The sequence below is a fragment of the Oryctolagus cuniculus genome, chromosome 10 (genome assembly GCF_051225735.1).
Source record: "Oryctolagus cuniculus isolate XC-2025 breed Fujian yellow rabbit chromosome 10, ASM5122573v1, whole genome shotgun sequence".
Classification (NCBI taxonomy): Eukaryota; Metazoa; Chordata; class Mammalia; order Lagomorpha; family Leporidae; genus Oryctolagus; species Oryctolagus cuniculus.
The window spans coordinates 351040-371760 of NC_142876.1; the positions used below are offsets into that span (position 1 = coordinate 351040).

The following is a 20721-nucleotide window of genomic DNA, read 5'->3' on the forward strand; positions in this document are numbered from 1 at the left end:
GGCAGGGCTCGACTCGACGTGCGGAGGCGGGACGTCGTGCGGGCGGGGCGCCGCGTGGTCGTGCGTGAGGGGCGGGGCTCGCGTGGTTATGGGCGGTGTGTGGGCAGGGCGTCGACTGGTCGTGTGTGAGGGGCGTGGCTCGTGTGGACACGCCGGCGTGTAGGCGGGCGAGGCTCGAGTCAACGTGCGGAGGCGGGGCGCCGACGGCGCGGCGGCGTCTGATCGTGCGCGAGGGGCGGGGCTCACGTGGTCACGGGCGGGGCTGTGGGCGGCGCTCGCGTGGTCGTGGGCGGTGCGTCGGCTGATCAGCGCACGAGGGCAGGGCAGGCGGCGCCGGGTGGGCCCCGGGGCTCCGTAGGTTTCGCCGGCGGCCTCCCGGGACCCGTGTGGGCGGGAGCTGGGACCGATGGCACCGGGTTTGTTAAAGGGCAGGAAACAGGACGCGCGCAAAGGAAGAGAGAAGGCGGGGCCGACGAGCTGCCCCTCGGTGTACCCCGAACCCGCAGGGATTCGTGTCCCCGCGTTTGCACCGCCAGGGTCCTAGTCCCTGTCTGTGCAGAACCGGGACCCACGAGGCGGCCTCCAAGGCAGCCCCGCACAAGGCCCTCGGGAACGCTTTGCTGGACACTGAGACGTGAACGGTGAGCGGGGTGTCGGCGGGGCCGGCTGCGCAGCGCGCTGAGCTCCGCGGGCGGCCCGCCGTCGCTCGGGCGCCGGAGTCCCGTCCAGCTCTCTGTGGCCTGGGAAAGCAGGGGAGGATGGCCCGGGCCCTTGCGCCCCTGCACCCGCGTGGGAGACCCGGAGGAAGCTCCCGGCTCCTGGCCTCGGGTCAGCACAGCCCCGGCCATTGCGGCCCAGCGGATGAAGACCTCACTCCACCTCTCAAAAACAAAAAATAAGAGAGAAATCAAGTGACCAGACTTGACCAGAGGATGGCAACAGACTACTAAATGCCCCAGCCAGCCGAGGTTTTAATAGGAATTGGGCCGTTGGCAGGTCGGGACCTGGAGGAGGCTCCTGAGCACAGGGTGCGGCCGGCCGAGCTGACGACCCCGCCGAGCTGACTGGCCTCCACGGCAGGCCTCCCTAAGTCGCTCTCCCCACCACTTCGTTGGGAATGGGGAGGCCGCTGAGAGCCGCCAGCACGCTCTCAACCAGGTCTTCCATCATCTGTCGCCGGGCTTGGTGAGTCGCACTTCCCATGTGAGGCGTCAGAATGACGTTCTTCAGCCCCCGCAGAGGGTGGTCTCTGAAACACAGGTTGAGGGCGCTGCCAGACCTGCTCTGGGGTCTAACCCTCCTGGGCTCCAGCTCCCCAGGCGGAGTGACCCCAGAGCCGTGTCGGCAGACCCAGACGCTGGCCCGCGAGAGGAGGACGGCTGCTGGGAGGTCAGCACTGGTCCAGGCTGACCAGCCGAACTCATGTTTACGAGGGGTGAAGTTTCACCAGGAAAGGCCAGCTACCAGGAAGTGGGCAGGAGAGAGACCTCACACCAGCTGGAAGAGGGCTGAGACTCACGACCAGCTCGATTTGGAAGGCAGAGACGTAGAAACAGATCTTCCATCCACTGGTTCATTCCCCAAATGCCCACTAAAACCAGAGGTAAGCCAGACTGAGGCCAGGAGCCCAGAATGCAATCTGCGTCTCTGTGGGCTCCAGCGGCCCCAGTACTGGAGCCCACATCTGTGACCTCCCAGGGTCTACATGAGCAGAAACCCAGAATCAGAAGTACAGCCCGGACTCCTGTCTGCGATGCAGGCATCCCAAGCTGGGCCGAATGCCTGCCCCGTACATCTATCAGTGTCTATCATGTGAGAAACTAAAAGTGAAAAAATAAATACAGTGATCCAGCAGCACACACTCCGTCAGCTGTCCCGGTGATGGCGTCATCACATGGCTTTCAGCTCCGAGAGACAAGTGGGAAGCTGAGTGACGTCTATGTAATATAAGAGCAGACTTCATGGATCCCTGAACAGGTCTCCAGACCACACTTAAGAGAGCCTCTGGGGGCTGGCACTGTGCTGTAGTGGGTAAAGCTGCCGCCTGCAGTGCCGCCACCCCATACAGGCTGTTCCACTTCCGATGCAGCTCTCTGCTGTGGCCTGGGAAAGCCGTGGAAGATGGCCCAAGTCCTTGGGCCCCTGCACCCACATGGGAGACCCGGAAGAAGCTCCTGGCTTCGGATAGGTGCAGCTCTGGCCGCTGCGGCCAATTGAGGAGTGAACCAGCAGATGGAAGACCTCTCTCTCTCTGCAACTCTGACTTTCAAATAAATCAATCTTTAAAAAAACACCAACCAAATGTGTTGTGTGGTCAGGTTTCCAGGACAAGTGTGCATGCTGGTGCTGGCATGTGCCTTCCCCAGTGGTCAGGTCACAACATGATTACTCGGTTCAGTCTTGGGACCTTAAAAACAAACCTTGGGGAGGAAGCCGATTCTACTGGTAATGTGTGTTGACACCTCACCATGGAGGCTACAGTGGAAGAGTGCGGGGTATACAGCCTCGAAACAGAAGATGAGGATGAAACCACACAAGGTTCTAGGAATGACCCAACTCGGAAGCTCTGGAGGGCAAGTCAGGGCCAGAGTTAAGGGAGGAGCCACTTTAGCTCCAGTAAGAGAAAGACCATGCAGCGTCCACCCTGGGCCCACTGCTCTCTTCCACAGAGGTCTGGACGCAGAGCTGTCCAGGCCCCACAGCTGTCAGACTCTGCCTTCTCATGCTAGGACTATGGAATCTGTTACCTGGGCAGGGGTTCCGGGTGTGTGACGTCCAGCGCGGCGGCGTGAATGACCCCAGTCTGAAGAGCCTCCACCAGCGCGTCCTGATCAACCAGCAGACCTGAATGCACAACAAGGCCGCTGTGGTCACCACAGCTGACCACACGCAGGAACGACTTCGTCACACCTGCTACTGCTTTAGACACATCTCAGTTTTGTTCTAAACGTGTAAACGCATCAACCGTTTTAACAGAGAACATGTGAACTTCACGCTGTCCGATTTATAACTGCACCATTAAAAACCAGGCCTGAGCCCAGCACGTGGTGGGCAGAACGCTAGCCCAGCACGTGCGTGGCCCGACTGGACCCTCCGTGACGCGGCAGGCTCCTGTGTGACGCTTGCTGGGCACAGCTCCTTTTACCTCCCAGAACTGTCAGAGGCTTTGAGCTCAGAAAATGGAGCTTCCTGACAGTCTGATGCCCACATCTGCAAACTGAACAAACGCAGCGTGAGCCTAACTCTGAGCTCAAGCACACGCAGGGGCACGCTGGGCAGCTGATGCTGGAGAGGCCAGCGGAGGTGCTGCGGCCACGCCGAGTCAGAGACCCTGTGCGGCTGCAGGGAGAAGCCCATCCGGGCTCTACTGGGGTGGTTGTTGCTAGAGCCAGGCCAATCCAGCCTCTGTGGGAACTAAGGTCTTAACTTCCAGAAAACTGTAGAATCTATGAGCTGGGCCCTGTGAGGGTGCGGGGCAAGCGCTGCCTGCAGCATTCTGTGGCGAGAGCTGAATTCACACAGCGTGCCCAGGGGTTTCTGGCAACCAGCTTTCCCCGCAAGGCGTGGAGATCTGCCCTCAGCACCCAGCCCCTGAGTCTTCTGTCTAAAAGCCACAGCCCAGGGGTTTCTGGCAACCAGCTTTCCCCGCAAGGCGTGGAGATCTGCTCTCAGCACCCAGCCCCCGAGTCTTCTGTCTAAAAGCCACATCCAACCCAGGGCATGTAAATGTCAAATACCAAGTTAACAAGCACTGCTGCAAGTGAGGCTCAGGAGACTAATCCCCACAAACTCCCTGTAACTGAACCCAGAGGATCAGACTGATGCCGCCCTAACCCCAAACGGGTCTGAAAGCTGCTATCCTGTACCATTGTCATCAGTCTTTGCTTTTTCTAATTTGGGGTTTCAAATGATGTAGAGACAAAAGCCAGTAACATTTCTAAACAGAAGGTGGAATGCCCATAGTTCGCCTGCCGCCAATTCAAGTGGACTTTGCAGACCTCGGCAGGCATTCAGGAAGAAGCGTTCCCTAGCCAAGCCAAAGCAGACCTGAGGTTTCTCCTGCACTGTTTTCTGGCCGAGCTGGCCTTCAGACCAAGGGGCCGCCGTACCTCTGCTGATGTTCACAAGCACAGCCGTGGGCTTCATCAGGGCCAGCTCCCGCCTCCCGAGCAGGCCCCGGGTCTCAGGGGTCAGGCGCAGGGCCAGCATCACGAAGTCCGACTGTCGCAGCAGGTCCTCCATTTTCTCACAGTAAGTGGCCCCAACAGCTTCCTCCTCCTCCCGTGGCCTAGGAGGGAAACAAGGGAAATCCCGTTCCCATGTCAGGAATTGGCCTCATGGCCCCAGAGGGAGGAGGGAGGGAGGGCCGAACTGGATGCTGGTCATTTCAGGGTGGACTCGCTGGAGGCACTGTGCCTGCAAGAAGGCCACGTGGCCCACCTTTCCTGCCCCGAGTGATCATGAAGGTTCTGGGAGGCAGGTCCTTCACACACCACTGCCAGAAAACTGCCTCACCCGTGTCTTCCACTGGGTTCTGCATCCCACATGTATCTCAGTGACGGCTCCGGAGTTCACTGCCGTCACCCAGGGATCCGTCTGTCCTGTCATTCCCACAGAAACATACTGTTCTATGTCTTAAAACTAAAAAAGCGTCATGTCTGGTTTTTCCCTCCAGACTTAACCACCCTGTGAAAATCCCGTGTCCATCAGCAGACTTTCATGCTTCTCGCTCACTGGCTCTTGCAGCCAGAGTTCCTGGAGGCAGCCAAGCGGCTCACATAAGGACTCGGGAGAGAGAGGACTGCTGTCGCTTCTCGTCCTGCGCTCCCCAGGAAAGAAACCTGGGCCCGGGAGATCCTGCATCCAGACAGCCCCTTCTGGCCACCAGGAATCCCTGGAGTCTCTGACTCACCTGTGCCCACCTGCTCACCCTTCGCCTCTGCAGGTGCCGACTAGACTGCGGCTCCAGGCAGGAACTTCCTCTGAGCCACCAGAGACCTCACCCCCCCCCAAGCTTCAGTATGGCCAGAGGCCGCACAAACACATCCAGGCCTCCAGACAACACTGCACTGCTGCCGCTGGGCGACAGCAGGCGTCCAAGCATCTGACACAGGAGGACCCTGACTTCTCAGTCAAACCTTGAGTCCTGCTCTGATGACTCCAGAAGTCCTCAGCCCCAGGCGTTCACGGCATCCTTGGTAGCCATTGTCTATCGTGCAGTCACTGCCAAGTTAGGGGGAAATTCTGATAGAATTTTCTATCCGGGGCAGCTGAGCTGCCGCTGGGACACCTGCAGTTCCTATCACAGCACATCTGTGCCAGCCGCCTTCTGACCCGGCCTCCTGGTCACGTGCACCCCGGGAGGAAGCAGGCGATCCTGCCACCCACGTGGGAGACCAGGATGGAGTTCCTGGCTCCTGATTTCTGTTGGCCCAGCTCTGTTCTTGTGGCCATCTGGGGAGTAAACCAATGGATGAAAGATTTCTTTCCCCCAGTGGTGTGTGTGTGTTTCTGCCTTTCAAATTAAAGAATGAAAACAAATTTTTAAAAATTAAAATCCTAATTTTAAATCTCTAATTTAAAAATCAGACTCTTCCAGCTTCTCACGCCTCCATAAATGTCAGTTACAGAAAACAAGAACAGTTCTCCCGCTTCTTGGAAGACCAGAACTCCGTCCGGTGTGTGAGTGTGTTTAAGGAGTGTTGATAGGGTGACCGCCCTGTGCTGAGTGCTGGAGACAGTGGCAAAGGTGTGGAGAGGACCTCTGACCCCTGGGAGCACGCACCCTTCCAGGAGACAGACACACAGAGAAACGCCAGCGAGGGAGGGGAACAGGTTTGAGGGCATTCCCGGTGGAAGGAGCTAAGCAGTCAGGCGGCAAACAGCATGTCTGCTGTGGGGCCGGCTGTTCTGCCCGAGTGCAGGGAACCGGAAACTGGGAACCGATGGGGCCACAGGCGCAGCTCAGGCCACCGACCCTACCAGGAAGCTGCGTTTCCCTCGGCTGTGTCAGTAGTGGACAGCGTTCATCTCCCAACAGCACCCCAGGTCATCCGTACTACCCACCCTGCCCAGCCTGTTGCTGGGATCTCGTTAACCAGTTAAAAAGCAGCACAAATATTACATGACAGGCTTTTTGATATTTAGAAAACTGCATTTCAATATAACTGACAATATATTAAATCTATCTTATGCATTTAAAAATTCCTGAGATGAGGTACTTAGATGACGTGAGACAGACAGCAGGAGCCGCAGAGGCACCGGCTTGTGCAGGGCCCTGTGGTCTGTGTGTGGTTCAGGGGTCAGGGCGTGGGCGGCAGGGACAGAAGCAACACCAGGAAGGGAAGGGAACCTGATGGGGTGACCCTGGGCAGGGTGGGGCCGCAGCCGTCCTCAGGAAGGGAGCACTTTCTGGGAGTAAAGCAGTCCAGCTGGGAGGGCACAAGCCCGGTGCCCAGCTTGGACGTGGAACTGTGATGCACGTGTGGACGTCCAAGCTGGACACGAGCACTGGGGGTGCTGAGGACAGGTGTGGGGGAGGGGGAGTCACGGTGAAGGTTCCAGAGCCGTCAGCAACACAGCGCGGCCCCCTCAAACGGCTCAGGGCGCTCCTTGGAGTCGCCACCCACACCGCCAGACACGACTGAAAGAGAAGCTGGCGCTCTGAGAGCCCACAGGATCTCTGCTGACCGGTCTGAGCGTCCGGCCCTGTCACCGAAGCAAGCAGACTACACAGTGGGGTGGGCAGCACCTTCCATGGTCATAATCTGGAGGGAGCCGGTGTTCCTAGCACCCACGCCCAAGCCCACGCCCGGCTGCGAGTCCGGCTCCGCAGCTGACTCCGTTCCTCCCGACGCACACCCGGGAGGCAGTGGTCTGATCCCAGCCACACGCATGGGAGACCCAGAGGGAGCTCTCTTCCTGCCTTTGGCCTGGCTGTTGTGGGTACTGGGGAGTGGACCAGCAGATGGAAGGTCTCTGTCTCTCCCTCTCTCTGCCTTTTAAGTAAATCTTTTTTAGTTTTATTTATTTATTTGAAAGTCAAAGTTACAGAGAAGGAGAGACAGAGAGACAGAGAGAGAGAGAGAGAGAGAGAGGTCTTCCATCCACTGGTTCACTCCTCAATTGGCCGCAAAGGCCAGAGCTGTGCCGATCTGAAACCAGGGGCCAGGAGCTTCTTCCGGGTCTCCCACGTGGGTGCAGGGGCCCAAGGGCTTGGGCCATCTTCCACTGCTTCCCCAGGCCATAGTAGGGAGCTGGATTGGAAGTGGAGCAGCCAGGGCTAGAACAATAGCGTCCATAAGGGGTACGGGCACTGCAGGCAGTGGCTTTACCTGCTATACCACAGCACCGGCCCCTAAATCTTTTCCCAAAGCAGCTGGGGGGATGTGCACCCAGCCGCACTGACGGCACTGGGGCCACATTTGGCTCAGTTAATTCCAAAAATCCATTTCTCTGAATTTTACCTGCGGTTCCGATTGTGGTACAGAATCTTCATTTCAAATGCTTTGGCCCTCTGCGCGACCTTATAGCCAATGCTGCCCATGCCGACGATCCCCAGAGTGGCCCCTGTCACCCCCTGACCCATCCAGTTGATGGAGAAGCTCTCTGTCTCTGGCGAGAGAACCAGCTGGCAACCTAAACACACAAAGAGCAGAGTGAGTGTTGGCAGCAGCCCGGCACACGGGCACTCCGCCTGTGTTTCCGAAGAAGTGACCCGGGGCGCGTGCTTCCTCAGACAGCAGCTCCGTTCCCATCTCTGGTTGCAGCTTCCTGCTCTGGGGTGTGGGCAGCAGTGGGCTGCGGACAGAACCTGCCCTTGCAGGTTCTCAAGCCCTTCACCCAGGACCCCACCGGCGCAGCAACGCGACCTGGCCAGGGAGCTCCCGGGGTACCCCAGACCTACCCCCTCTCCCGTGGGCCACAGCCCCAGGAGCCCCAGGGCACAGGCTGACCTGCCAGTCACCCAAGAGTGTTTCCAAGTTGGTTCTGAAGCCACTTCATACACAGTTCACCACCTGTTGCAAGGGTGTGTGAAATCTGGCGCGGGAGGAACCACCATGGGAGACCCCTAACCACAGAGCATTTACTCCCGGTGGTCAGGCTTGGGTGCCACTGGAGGCTGCAAGTGACCACACGTGGTCCCAATTCTTAAGTGAGAGGAAGTCCTGGGTGAGGTATGAGAAAATCAGGAGCAGGGGCCGCAGCCTGCAGTGCTGGCATCCCATAAGGGCGCAGGTTCGAGTCCCAGCTGCTCCACTTCCGATCCCTGCTACAGCCTGGGAAAGCAGTAGATGGCCAAGTGCTTAGGCCCCTGCGCCCACATGGGAGACTCAGAAGAAGCTCCTGGCTTCAGATCAGCTCAGCTCCAGCTATTGCGGCCATTTGGGAAGCGACCCAGCAAAAGGAAGACCTCTCTCTCTCTCTCTCTCTCTCTCTCTGCCCCTCTGGAACTCTTTCAAATACCTAAATATTAAAAAAAAACAGGAGCAGAGAAAGACATGCAGTTGCAAGACTGCGTGTTCAGTTATTTGCTCGTGAATACCGGCACATTTATCACTGATTCTTTGAATCCCCAGGCCTTCAGTGGGCATGTACCTTCTAGGAGCCTACGCGCTGCAGCCAGCAGCAGGGTCATGCCCAGATCTGCTGTGGGGCTGGACACGGCTTGGGGTGTGTTGGCCACCTTCACCCCGAAGCTGGCGATGAGCGGCAGGTCCAGGTGGTCCACGCCCACGCCTGCACTGGCGATGATCTTCAGGGAGGGCAGGCTCTGCAGCAGCTGGCGGTCGATCACGGGCTCTCCACCCCAGATGTACACTGCCTGGATCTGTTGGCTGAGTTGTGTTTTATTTTTCAGAAATTCTTTCATGGTAATGAGACGGAAGTGCTTCTGCAGGTCTCCGACGTGATCCTTGAACACACCACATGGTCCTTCGAATCCAGACACCAGCACACAGGGCAGCTCCTGGTCTGCCATGACCTGCGGGAAGACACAGGCCGCATCTGCAGTCGGAGGACAGCCCAAGCGGGCCTCTGCCACTCACCACTCGCTGTGGAGCCACGTGACCAGGGCAGATTCCCATGAAGCCGGACAAGCAGCAGGTCTGCCCTGGGCCCCTTCCTGGCTGCCTTATCCACACGCCCACCCTGAGTGGCTGGGTGCACCGACCCAGGTGGCCGGTGCCAGGCAAGGACGCGGCTGCTGTTGGCACTCCAGGCCCACGCTTGTCTTCTTCCGCACCCCCTGCACCCCCCGCCCCCTTTCTGCACAGACCTCTCCCCACTCCTTCCCTCTGCGTCTGCCTGGGGGAAGCCTCTGCTGCACCCACGTGACGAGCGCAGCAGCAGACCTATGAGGCAGCCAACAACTGCATGGCCAACACTGTACCACAGGCCCACGAGAGGGAGCCAGACCACCCAGGAAGTAAGCCATTCCCAGAGTAGGGACCCCCCCAAAATACACACACAAAGGAAAACAGGGACATAGTGAATGGTTGCTTCCAGTCACAACTTTTTAGAAACATTTATGTATTTATTTATTTGCCAGACAGAGTCACAGAGGGAGATCTGAACTCTGGTTACTCTCCAAATGGCTGCATGGGAAACCTGATGGGGTCCTGGGCTCCTGGCTTTAGCCCACTTGTGGACATTTGGGAAGTGAACCAGTGAAAAAAGATCTCCACTTCTTCCTTTCTGTGTTTCTTTGCCTTTCAAATTAACTTTTTATTCTTATGTTTTTAAAAGATTTTATCTTACTTGAAAGGCAGAGTTAGAGAGAGAGAGGAAAGGAGTTAGAGATCTTCCATCCGCTGGTTCACCTCCCAAATGGTGTAATGGCTGGGACTGGGCCAGACAGAAGCCAGGGGCCAGGGGCTTCCTCCGGGTCTCCCATGCGGGTACAGAGGCCCAAGCACTTGGCCCACCTTCTGCTGCTTTCCCAGGCCATTAGCAGAGAGCTGGATCAGAAGTGGAGTAGCTGGGACTTGAACCAGCACCTGTATAGGATACTGGTGCCGCAGGTGGCAGCTTTACCTGCTATGCCACAATGCCAGCCCCAACTAATTAATTTTTTAAAGATTTATTTTATTTATTTGAAAGGTAGAGTTACAGATAGAGAGGTAGAGACACACACACACAGAAAGAGGTCTTCCATCTGCTAGTTACTCCCCAAGCAGCCACAATGACCTGGGCGGGGCCAGGCCAAAGCCAGCAGCCAAGAGCTTCTTCCAGGTCCCCCACGTGGGTGCTGGGGCTCAAGGACTTGGGCCATCTTCTGCTGCTTTCTCAGGCACATTAGCAGGGAGCTGGATTAGAAGTGGAGCAGCCGCGACTCAAACCAGCACCCATATGGGAAGCCGGGCCTTTAACCTGCTGTGCCACAGTCCCGGCCTCTCAACTGATTTTTTTCTTTTCCTTCCTTCTTTCCTTCCTTCTTTCCTTCCTTCTTTCCTTCCTTCCTTCTTTCCTTCCCTCCCTCCCTCCCTCCCTCCCTCCCTCCCTCCCTCCCTCCCTCCCTTCTTTCTTTCTTTCTTTCTTTCTTTCTTTCTTTCTTTCTTTCTTTCTTTCTTTCTTTCTTTCGACAGGCAGAGTGGACAGTGAGAGAGAGAGACAGAGAGAAAGGTCTTCCTTTTGCCATTGGTTCACCCTCCAGTGGCGCACTGTGCTGATCGGAAGCCAGGAGCCAGGTGCTTCTCCTGGTCTCGCATGGGATGCAGGGCCCAAGCACTTGGGCCATCCTCCACTGCACTCCCGGGCCACAGCAGAGAGCTGGTCTGGAAGAGGGGCAACCGGGACAGAATCCAGCGCCCCAACCGGGACTAGAACCCGGTGTGCCGGCACCGCAGGCAGAGGATTAGCCTACTGAGCTGCAGCGCCGGCCTCAACTGATTAATTTTTGAAAGAGATTAACGGGGAAAGCAAAGGAGGTTATTTACTAGACGCTTTACACACATGGAAGTGGAGTCCATCACCACCACTGAACTGGACGAGCTGTGAGCTGTGGAATGCGAGCCCAGGGCTGCGGCTGGACAGTTAACGGGGCGGGGGGAAGGGACCACTCAACAGGTGTGTCTGTGCAGCTCTCCCAGGGGACAACGTGTTCTACATGGGCCTCTAGCTTCTGATTTCTTTTTAAGATTTATTTTACTTATTTGAAAGGTGGAGTTTCAGAAGGAAAGGGAAAGAGAGGGTGAGAGGAGTTAGGGGAGAGGACAAAGAGGGAGAGGGAGAGAAAGGTGTCTTCCATCACTGGTTCACTCCCCAAATGGCCACAATGGTCAGGACTGGGCCAGGCTGAAGGCCAGGAGCAGGGAGCTCCACCCACGTCAGTACTTAAGCCATCACTGCTGCCTTCCCAGGTGCATCAGCAGGGAGCCGGATTGGAGACTGAGCAGCCGGGATCTGAACCAGTGCTCGAATGGGACGCTGACATCACAGGCAGAGGCCGAACTCACCGCACCACAATGCCAGGCTCACCCTGTTTTTAAGAAATAGAATAGAGGGGCGGCACTGTGGTCTAGAGGGCTAGGCCTCCTCCTGCAGTGCCAGCATCCCATTTGGGCAGCGGTTCGAGTCTCAGCTGCTCTTCTGATCCTGCTCTCTGCTGTGGCCTGGGAAAGCAGTAGAAGATGGCCCAAGTGCTTGGGCCCCTGCACCCACGTGGGAGACCTGGAAGAAGCTCAGCTCCGGCTGTTGCAGCTGTTTGGGGAACCAGCAGATGGAAGATCTTTCTCTGTCTTTAACTCTACCTCTCAAATAAATAAATAAAATCTTTTAAAAAAAGAAAGAGAATACAGGTAGAGTGATTTTTTGTACCCGTTGTTGAAGTGTGTTTAACTCAAAACAGTTAATGTGCCAGAGCAGCATATTTTAACCCCTTCACAGCAATGACTAATGAAACTAACCAGCTTTTACTGAGAAAGTAAAAAAAAATGTTAACATCCGTCAGAAGAATTAAAATTCCATGTTCTTTGTTCCTGATTTAAAACTGTGTAAAGTATTTATCTGCTTCCTCCAAAAAGCAAGCCTGCTGCTTTCTGAGCATTGAGGCTCATGAATGGATTTCACCTCGGTGCTACTGGAACTTGGCCGGAAGCAAAGCTGCAGAATGAACCCGTTCAAAGCTCAGGCCATTGCCGATGTCGAAGGAAGCCAGAGTGCACTTCTTCAACTCTGAGTCAAAGGTTAAACTAGCTGTATTCAAGATAAGGGCACTCTGAGTTAATCCCAGGGAGGCAGCGCAGTGCCTGGTTTCCCACCAGCGGTGTCATGTGGGAGGTCCGTCCCTCACTCCCGTCAGCACTGGAGGGGCCCAGGACACAGGGCCTGCGGCTGCTCTGAGGGCAGGGAGCGCGGCTGCAGGCACTCAGGCCGCCTCTGCCTCTTGCTCTACGGCTGCTTCCAACAAGCCGCAGACTCTGAGCCGTCTCAGCTGCAGGGAGCGTCCAGCAGCGGAGCCGAGCGCGCCCAGATGGGGACACAGCACGCAGGAAGAGACCGTAAGACGCCCCGCCGGCGTCCTGGACCTGGCGCCAAGGCTCGGGCTCCACCAGCCAAGCCAAGCGAGACGTCCCTGGTGCCAGCCCTGGAACCACATCCCAAAGCCCCACTTCCTCCGGCCCCTAGTTCCGGCCTCACAGTGCTAGGGGAGGCCTGGCGGGCAGGCGTGCTGTGCGGACCCTAACCTGACCGAGGAGAGCACTGCATTCTCACGGTCAAAGCTACACCGACCCAGGAAACACGGACAGACCCGAGGGCCACAGCCTGCCCACCTGACCGTGTCGGCTCGGGGACTTCGCTTCCCGCGAGCTCCAGCAGGTTAAGTCAGTCACTCTCCTCTTGTGAGGTGGCTGCTCAAGTGTAAACAGGCAGCATTACCTTTGTTGAAACTGTCTTCAGCCGATCAGGCTCTCAGTTCAGGGTTTCTCTGGTAAGCCGCCAGGCAATGGGCTCAGAAGCAGCAGAAGGACCCGCAGGGCTCCCGTCTCCTCGGACGGCTCTTTCTCGTCTGCACGCTGCCGGCCAGCTGCAGGAGGCGGCGAGGAGCCAGGTGACCCTTGAGCCTGCCCACGCGGGGGACGCCCGGAACCCCAGGAACTCCTCCGCCTCAGAGTGTGGGGCAGAGTACACAGATACCTGCTTAACCTGGAGAAGAATAAAAAATGCACTTTTGACTTAAAAATGCAATGTGGGAAACGTAACCACCACTTGCAATCAGTAAAAATACTGCCTGAGGGACAGAAACACAAAGATGGGGCGAGGGAAAGAAGACAACAAAGGGACGAGGACCCAGCAGGAGACGGGGAGGCTGGGGCTGCTCCCTGAAACTCGTGTTCTCAAGGTGAAGCAGCAGAGACCCCAGGGCGGGGCCAGCTCTCGGTGAGTGACGCAGACATGGAAAACAATTAGACACCCGGTTTCTGAGAACCCGAAGGAGACTGCTCAACACACAGCAGTGTTTCTTAAAATCTCACTTCTTCATGTTCTCGCTCGTCACTTGACAGCCGGGCAAACACCCTCCCAGAATCTCCCTCACTTTTACTCTTTTTTACAGATTTATTTATTTGAAAGGCAGAGTTGGAGAGAGATCTTCCACCTGCTGATTCACTCCCTAAATGGCAGCAATGGTTGGGACTGCGCCAGGCCAAAGGCGGAAGCCAGAAGCTTCTTCTGGGCCTCCCACACGGGTGCAGGGGCCAAGCACTTGGGTCATCTTCCACCGCTTTCCCAGGCCATAGCAGGGAGCTCGATTGGAAGTGGAGCAGCTGGGACTCTAACTGGTGCCCTTATGGCATGCCGGCACTGCAGGGGGCTTTCCCAGCCACAGCACAGCACCCGCCTCTCACTTGTATGAACTCGTCTCAGACCAGCACCAAGGGCTCCTCCCTTCTCTCCTCTCAGCCCCTTTCACGATTATTCCTTTTCCACCTGCTAGTAATTTGCTGCCTTCTCCATGAATGAAAAAAATCAAGGTCATTTTTTTCTGTCTCCCCCCCACCACAATCACTCAAGGCCTAGGTGTGTGGAAAACAAATTCTCCCGGGGTGGGTGTTGTGGTGCAGGGTTAAGCTGCTGCAGGGGGTGCCAGCGACCCCGTCAGGTGCCTGGACGGAGTCCTGCTAACACACAACCTGGCAGGCAGCAGGGGAGGGCTCAAGTGGTTGGGTCCTGCCACTCGTGCTGGGGACCTGGATGGAGCGCCTGGCTCCTGGCTTTTGCCTGGCCCAGCCCAGCTATTGCTGGCATTTGGGAGGTGGGCAGAAGGTCTCTCTGTCTCTCTGCCTTTCAAGTAGAAGAAAATAAATAAAATAAGGATTTTTTTTTTAAAGAGGAATTCTCCTCCATGAGGGGTGGGTGAGTGCTCCCACACTGGTTTTTACCCCAACACATGCTCTATTTTTTATTTATTTGAAAGGCAGAATCACAGAGAAGCAGAGGCAGGGAGAGAGAGAGAGAGAGGGAGGGATAGAGAGAGAGAGAGGGAGAGAGAGAGAGAGGGGTTCCACCTGCTGCTTCACTCCCCAATCAGCCACAACAGCCAGAGCTGAGCCGATCCAAAGCCAGGAGCCAGGAGTTTCCTCCAGGTCTCCCACGTGGGTGCAGGGGCCCAAGGACTTGGGCCATATTCCACTGCTTTCCCAGGCCATAGCAGAGAGCTGGATCAGAAGTGGAGCAGCAGGGTCTTGAACTGGTGCCCATATGGGATGCTGGCACTGCAGGCGGTGGCTTCACCCACTACTCCAAAGCACTGGCCCCTATGTGCTCTTCTGTTTTTAAAGACCTCAGGGGCTGGCGCTGTGGCACAGTGGATTAACGCCCTGGCCTGAAGCACCCGCATCCCATGTGGGCGCCAGTTCGAGTCCCGGCTGCTCCACTTCTGATCCAGCTCTCTGCTATGGCTTGGGAAAGCAGTGGAAGATGCCCCAAGTCCTTGGGCCCCTGCACCACATGGGAGACCTGGAGGAAGCTCCTGGCTCCTGGCTTCGGATTGGCGCAGCTCCGGCCATTGTGGCCGATTGGGGAGTGAACCAGCAGATGGAAGATCGATCGATCTCTCTCTCTCTGTCTCTCCTCTCTCTGTGTAACTCTGACTTGCAAATAAATAAATAAATCTTTAAAAAATAAATAAATAGAGGGACGGTATCGGGGGAAGCCATTGTAATCCGTAAGTCGTACTTTGGAAATTTATATTCATTAAATAAAAGTTTAAAAAAAAATGAAAAAATAAATAAATAAATAAATAAAAAATAAAGACCTCAGATGCCATTTTTGTGACCAACAGTGCTTTCCATCATCACTGACAAGAGCAGGCGTGGCTGGTTATCACGTGGACTGCAGTAACTGACAAGAGCAGGCATGGCTGGTTATCAGTGCTTCAGAGAAGGGTCTGTTTGAGTCACTGTGTGACCGATGTCAGCTGGTCAGAGGTCGGTCTGGTCAAGGAAAGCACGCTTGGGCCCTGATGCCTGTGGCTGGGCCTCACAGCTCCCGTCTCTCCAGGCCTCCACCTCATCTGATTTCAAAGCCCTGTCTCAGCGTGATTCCATGAGCACGCAATGTCCAAAGCAGGCAAGCCCAGAGACAGAAGGCAGGTTACTGGTGGCCCAGGGCTGCGGGGAAGAACAGAGTGGGAATAGCATGCCAGTAGGGTTAGCGCTTCCTTCTGAGCTAAGGGAACTGCTCTAAATTGACCGAGGTTGCGGCCAGCATTGTACTTGGCCCCTGCCACCCATGGGGGAGACCCAGATGAATCTCCTGGCTCCTGGTTTCAGCCTGGCCCAGTTGCAGCCATCTGGAGAGTGAACCAATGGATGGAAGATCTCTCTCTGTCTCTCCTCCTCTATGTAACTCTACCTTTCAAATAAATAAATAAATAATTTATTTGAAAGGCAAGTTAGAGATGGACAGAGAGAGAAAAAACCAGAAAGGTCTTCCATTTGCTGGTTCACTCCCCAGTTGGCTGCAATGGGTAGGGCTGGGCTAGACCACAGCCAGGAGCTCCATCCAAGTCTCCCACCTGGATACAGGGACACAAGCACTTGGTCCATCTTCCACTGCTTTCCCAGGTGCATTAGCAGGAAGCCAGATCAGAAGTGGAGCAGCCAAGATATGAGATGCCACTGTTGCAGGCTGTGGCTTTACCTGCTATGCCACAGCGCCAGCCCCAAATAAATCTTAAAAAATAAAAACGTAAAATTGACCATGGAGGTAGCCATGCACCTGAGAATACCCTGCTGCATGGGTCTTTCACAGAGTCTGTGGAAATGGAATCAAATAAGTTTATTTTGGTACAAAAAATCTTTGAGATCTTTGCATATGAGGGGATCTTCAAAGTTCACAGTACACGTATTTCAAAAAACTGCACCTGGAATTTAAATTGTCTTTAAACCAAAACAAATTTACTTTTTTTTTTAAAGATTTATTTTATTTATTTGAAAGACAGAGTTACAGAGAGAGGCAGAGACAGAGACAGAGGTCTTCTATCCGCTGGTTCACTCCCCAGACGGACACAACAGCCGGAGCTGCCCCAATCCGAAGCCAGGAGCCAGGAGCTTCTTCCGGGTCTCCCACGCGGGTACAGGGGCCCAAGGACTCGGCCATCCTCCACTGCTGTCCCAGGCCACAGCAGAGAGCGGGATCGGAAGTGGAGCAGCTGGGACTAGAACCAGCGCCCATATGGGATGCTGGCACTGCAGGCCAGGGTGTCAACCCGCTGTGCCACGGCGCCAGCCCCACAAATTACTTTGAATTCCTTTTTCCATGAACTTTCTGACATAATAGCATAAAGGAAAAACTTGGGCACATTAAATTTTTAAAACATTTATTTGAGCAACCAGCAATTTGTAAATGGGACAGCATAGCCCGCAAGGCTCAGGCCTGCCCTGGGAGAGCCTGAGAGGGGAATCCTGTGGCAATTCTAGAAACGGGACAAAGAAAACACACCTGAGAGGCAGCTTGCAGTTTCCGACTGGGGAAGCAGCCCGTTTTGTTTCACTGTTTGCACAGGGCTTCCACTGTGCTGGCAGGAACTAAAATGCTAGTCACTCCAGTCTGATGAACTCCCAGCTAAAACAAACAACATATCTAGGGGCCAGTATTGTGGCGCAGGTAAGCCACTGCCTGGGACACCAGCGTCCCCTCCCTGGGAAAGCAGCAGAAGACGGGCCAAGTACCTGGCCCTGCCATCCACATGGGAGACCCGGAAGGAGCTCCTGGCTCCAGCCTGGCCCAGCCCTGGCTGTCGCAGTCATCTGGGGAGTGATGGGAGATCACTCTGTCGCTTCATTTCTGTCACTGCCTGTCAAGTGAATAAATAAAACTTTTTAAAATATTTTAAACATTTATTTATCTGAGAGGTAGAGTTACAGAAAGAGGGAGAGACAAAGAAAGAGAGAGAGAGGGAGAGAGAGAGGTCTTCCATCCACTGGTTCACTCCCAGAATGGCTGCAGCAGCTGGGATTGGGCTGACCCGAGCTAGGAGCCAGGAGCTTCCTCCAGGTCTCCCACGTGGGTGCAGGGGCCCAAGCACCTGGGCCATCTGCTGCTGCTTTCCCAGGTCATAGCAGAGAGCTGGATTGGAGGAAGAGCAGCTGGGATTTGAACCAGCACCCATATGGGATGCCGGCACTGCTTAACCTACTATGCCACAGTGCCGGCAGCCCCTAAAGCTTTTTAAAAAAGGAGCCATGTTGTTTGTCACTCATCCTGCTGGTCCCAACATGAACGGCAGGTCCCCAAGAGGCCTCTCCTGAATCTCACACACCAAGCATGTTCCCCGCGCCTGCGCTAAGTGCTCTCGTACCTCCCCGAACCCCCGCAGGGCTCCGGCACCCCCCACCACGGTGTGATCCGTCTGTGCCGTCTCAGCCTCCTCTGCGGAACGCCCCCCGAGGGTAGGTGCACGATCCTGCTCGTGACTCTGCTCCCAGCATCTGACACCCCATCCCGCTCGTGCTCATGCTCAACACACAGTGAAAGCAGAGTGAGGCTTTCCCAAAACAGCGCTGCAAAGTCTCGACCAAGAGAGCGTGGGTGTTACTTTCACTTCAAGACCATAAAAAGCTCTTGAGCCAGCGCTGCCTTGCAAAAAGTGGGTAACACCAGTCGTCACAAGACTCCTGCAAGTTTTATTCCAGTCCAGCCACCTACCCAGAGGGGTCTACTGAATCCAACCCAGCAGGAAGAAACACAGATCGCCAGTTACTTCCTGTTCAGGTGGAAGTCGATATTGAAAAAGCAAGAAGGCCGTGCCAAGATGGCCACTGGCAAGCAAGTGTCAGTTACTCAGGAATGGCTTTGAAATCCACCTGGCAACGGAGCCTGCCTGGCAACAGGCTGTGACTGGTTAGGGCATAGACCGCCCCTTGACCGGATTGGCTGCCTTGGCTATTTAAGCTGCTGCACCAACTGAAATAAATGAGTCTGCGGGCTGCTGGCCTCTGGCCTGCTTTCACCGAGTCCTGACTCCCAGTGACTCCCACTCCCAGGGTCTGTGTGGTGACTCCAAACCTCTTGCCCCACCACGCTCCTCCTCTCAGAAGGAATCCACCTCAACAGAACAGCCCGTTTAATTAGACACGCACAAAGAGCCGGCATCGGCATCCCATATGGGCAGGGGTCCCAGACCCAGCTGCTCCACTTCCTCCAGCTCCCTGCTGATGCACCTGGGAACGCAGTGGAGGCTGGCCCAAGTCTTCGGGCCCCTGCACCCAGGTGGGAGACCTGGAAGCAGCTCTGGGCTCCTGGATGCAGACTGGTCCAGCCCTGGCCATTGTAAGCATCTGGGGAGGGAACCAGTGGATGGAAGGTATCTCTCTCCCTCTCCTCCTCCTTCTCCTCCTCCTAACTGCCTTTCAAATAAATTTCAAAGAACTCTTAAAAAATTATATACGCATGCAAGAATACTTGTGGCACATCTCAGATGTAAAGAACAGGAATAAAACGAGCCCCTGCCAATGCACCACCAAGCTGGAAAAACAGCCTCAGCACAGCCCCTAGGGCAGCTCCTCCCGCTCCCGCTCCCGCTCCGGGTGAGCGCTGTCCCGACGCTGCAGTCCCCTCCCTCTGCACACACGACTTCCTCAACAACCACGAGTGGCTTCTGCTTTCCACATTAATGCGACCCTAGTCTTCTGCCAACAGCTCTCTGCTACGTTCCACCCTGCGACGTGTGGAGGCGCAGCTGTGCCCACAGCCACACAGCACCAGTGAACCCCGATCCAGCCTCGGCCGCCTCAGCAGATCAGCAGGTGGACACTGGCCCCTTTCGAAGAACACTCGGGACAATTCTGAGGCCCTTTCCACAGGCCTGGACGCAGGGTTTCCGCAGCTAAGCAACACAAGGTCTTGCCCGTCCAACCACACCCGACCCAGAGCCAGCCGGCTTCTGAAACCTCCCTGCGGGGCCGGGGTGGCTGGCACAGCAGTACCCTCTCCTCCCGGAAGGGAGGACAATGAGATCGGGAATACGCATCCCTCGTGCCCCCAAACGTGTTTACTTCCTCTTCTATATCCCCAAAGTGCCGCGGACAGAGCCTGAGAGCTACGAATTTTGGAAAGCCAGCTTGGCTTCTTTCTTAGGAACGAGAAGAGTAGTCAGGGGTGAGGACTTCCGATACCAGCAACCCCCATGGAGTGCTGGTTCGAGTCCCAGGTGCTGCACTTCCAATCCAGACTTCCTGCTAGTGTGCCCCGGGAGGCAGCAGCAGGTGGCCCCAGTGCTCCTGGCTCCCGGCTCCAGCCCGAGCAGCCCTGGCTGCGAGGCCGGAGAAGGAATGAACCAGAGGTTGGAAGATCTGTCTCTGATAAATCACTCACTCTCGGGCCAGTGCTGTGGTGTGGCGGGCTGCCATCCCAAATGGCACCAGTTCGAGTCCCGGCTGCTGCACTCCGGATCCAGCCCCCTGCTATGGCCTGGGAAAGCGGCGGAAGACGGCCGAGTGCGCGGGCCCTGCACCCGCGTGGGAGACCTGGAGGAAGCTCCTGGCTCCAGAGGGGCCCGTCTGGGAGTGAACCGCGGGTGGAGGCTCTCTCCCCTGCCTCTCGGTCTGCAACTCTCTCAAACGAATAAACTTACAAAGGACAGACTGGGACGTAGGGAGGGGCTCCGTGGGGCACAGGCGCTGCCCCCGCCCCGCTCGCACCCGAGAATTCCGACTTCGTCCTCTACCCCTTGGGGCTAGCCTTGTCTCAGAACGCAGAATTGTTTCTGCTCCCGACGCCGCCCGCCCGCCCGCCCGCCCGAGCTCTCCCAGAGCTGAGCCCCGACGGGCGCCGGCCCTCGCGGAACGTTCTGCATTAGCAACTTCTCCCCTCAGGGCGCGGCCGCAGCGCCGGGGCTCCGCGACGTCACGCCAGGGCCGGCCACGGCGCTCACGCGTGGGCCGCTGCCGCGCGGCCGCCAGCCCCGCCCCGCGCCATCACAGACCGGAAGACCGACTGAGGGAGCCCCGGTCGCTCTTCACACGTCACCTGGAGCGACGTCACGGTGACGCCACGCGCTCCCGCGGGAGGCGACCAGGCTGTCCGTGGCGGGAGCGAGCGCCGAGGACGGCGACCGGCCGGCGCGCGCTGCTGGGCCAGGGAGGCGGACACCAGGGGCCAGCCCGTCCGGTCGCGTCCGAGCCGAGCCGGACGAGCACGCGACCGGGGGAGCACGCGGGGCCCGGGACGGCCGCGCCCCCAGGGCCGCCGCCCATTGGCCGCCGCCGCGCGCCGCGT

The 20721-nt window shown here is 56.6% G+C and overlaps 1 protein-coding gene across 5 annotated transcripts; it reads right to left on the bottom strand.

Annotated features, from left to right (window-relative positions):
* Positions 1-933: 933 nt before the first annotated feature.
* LOC100357112 (uncharacterized) lies at positions 934-20693 on the bottom strand. 5 transcript variants are annotated; one of them, XM_089304941.1, is made up of 8 exons: positions 20473-20676; positions 15257-15611; positions 12880-13146; positions 8599-8983; positions 7467-7638; positions 4110-4288; positions 2748-2844; positions 934-1249 (listed from the first exon to the last, which is right to left on the bottom strand). In XM_089304941.1, exons 4-8 carry the CDS (start codon positions 8978-8980, stop codon positions 1087-1089), a joined length of 993 nt encoding a protein of 330 aa, XP_089161067.1. In that variant the 5' UTR covers positions 8981-8983; positions 12880-13146; positions 15257-15611; positions 20473-20676; the 3' UTR covers positions 934-1086. The 5 variants fall into 5 exon arrangements, with proteins under 5 accessions (XP_089161067.1, XP_089161068.1, XP_051696398.3 ...); XM_089304942.1 differs by lacking the exon at positions 20473-20676 and adding an exon at positions 20078-20323; XM_051840438.3 differs by lacking the exon at positions 15257-15611 and having other exon boundaries at positions 20473-20693.
* Positions 20694-20721: the final 28 nt, after the last annotated feature.

Coding starts and splice junctions, on each gene's coding strand:
- LOC100357112 (XM_051840438.3), bottom strand. CDS start 8,980: ATGGCAGACCAGGAGCTGCCCTGTGTGCTGGTGTCTGGATTCGAAGGA. Junction 4,289..7,466: donor TACCACAATCGGAACCGCAG/GTAAAATTCAGA, acceptor TTTCCCTCCTAG/GCCACGGGAGGAGGAGGAAG. Junction 2,845..4,109: donor GCTTGTGAACATCAGCAGAG/GTACGGCGGCCC, acceptor TTGTGCATTCAG/GTCTGCTGGTTGATCAGGAC.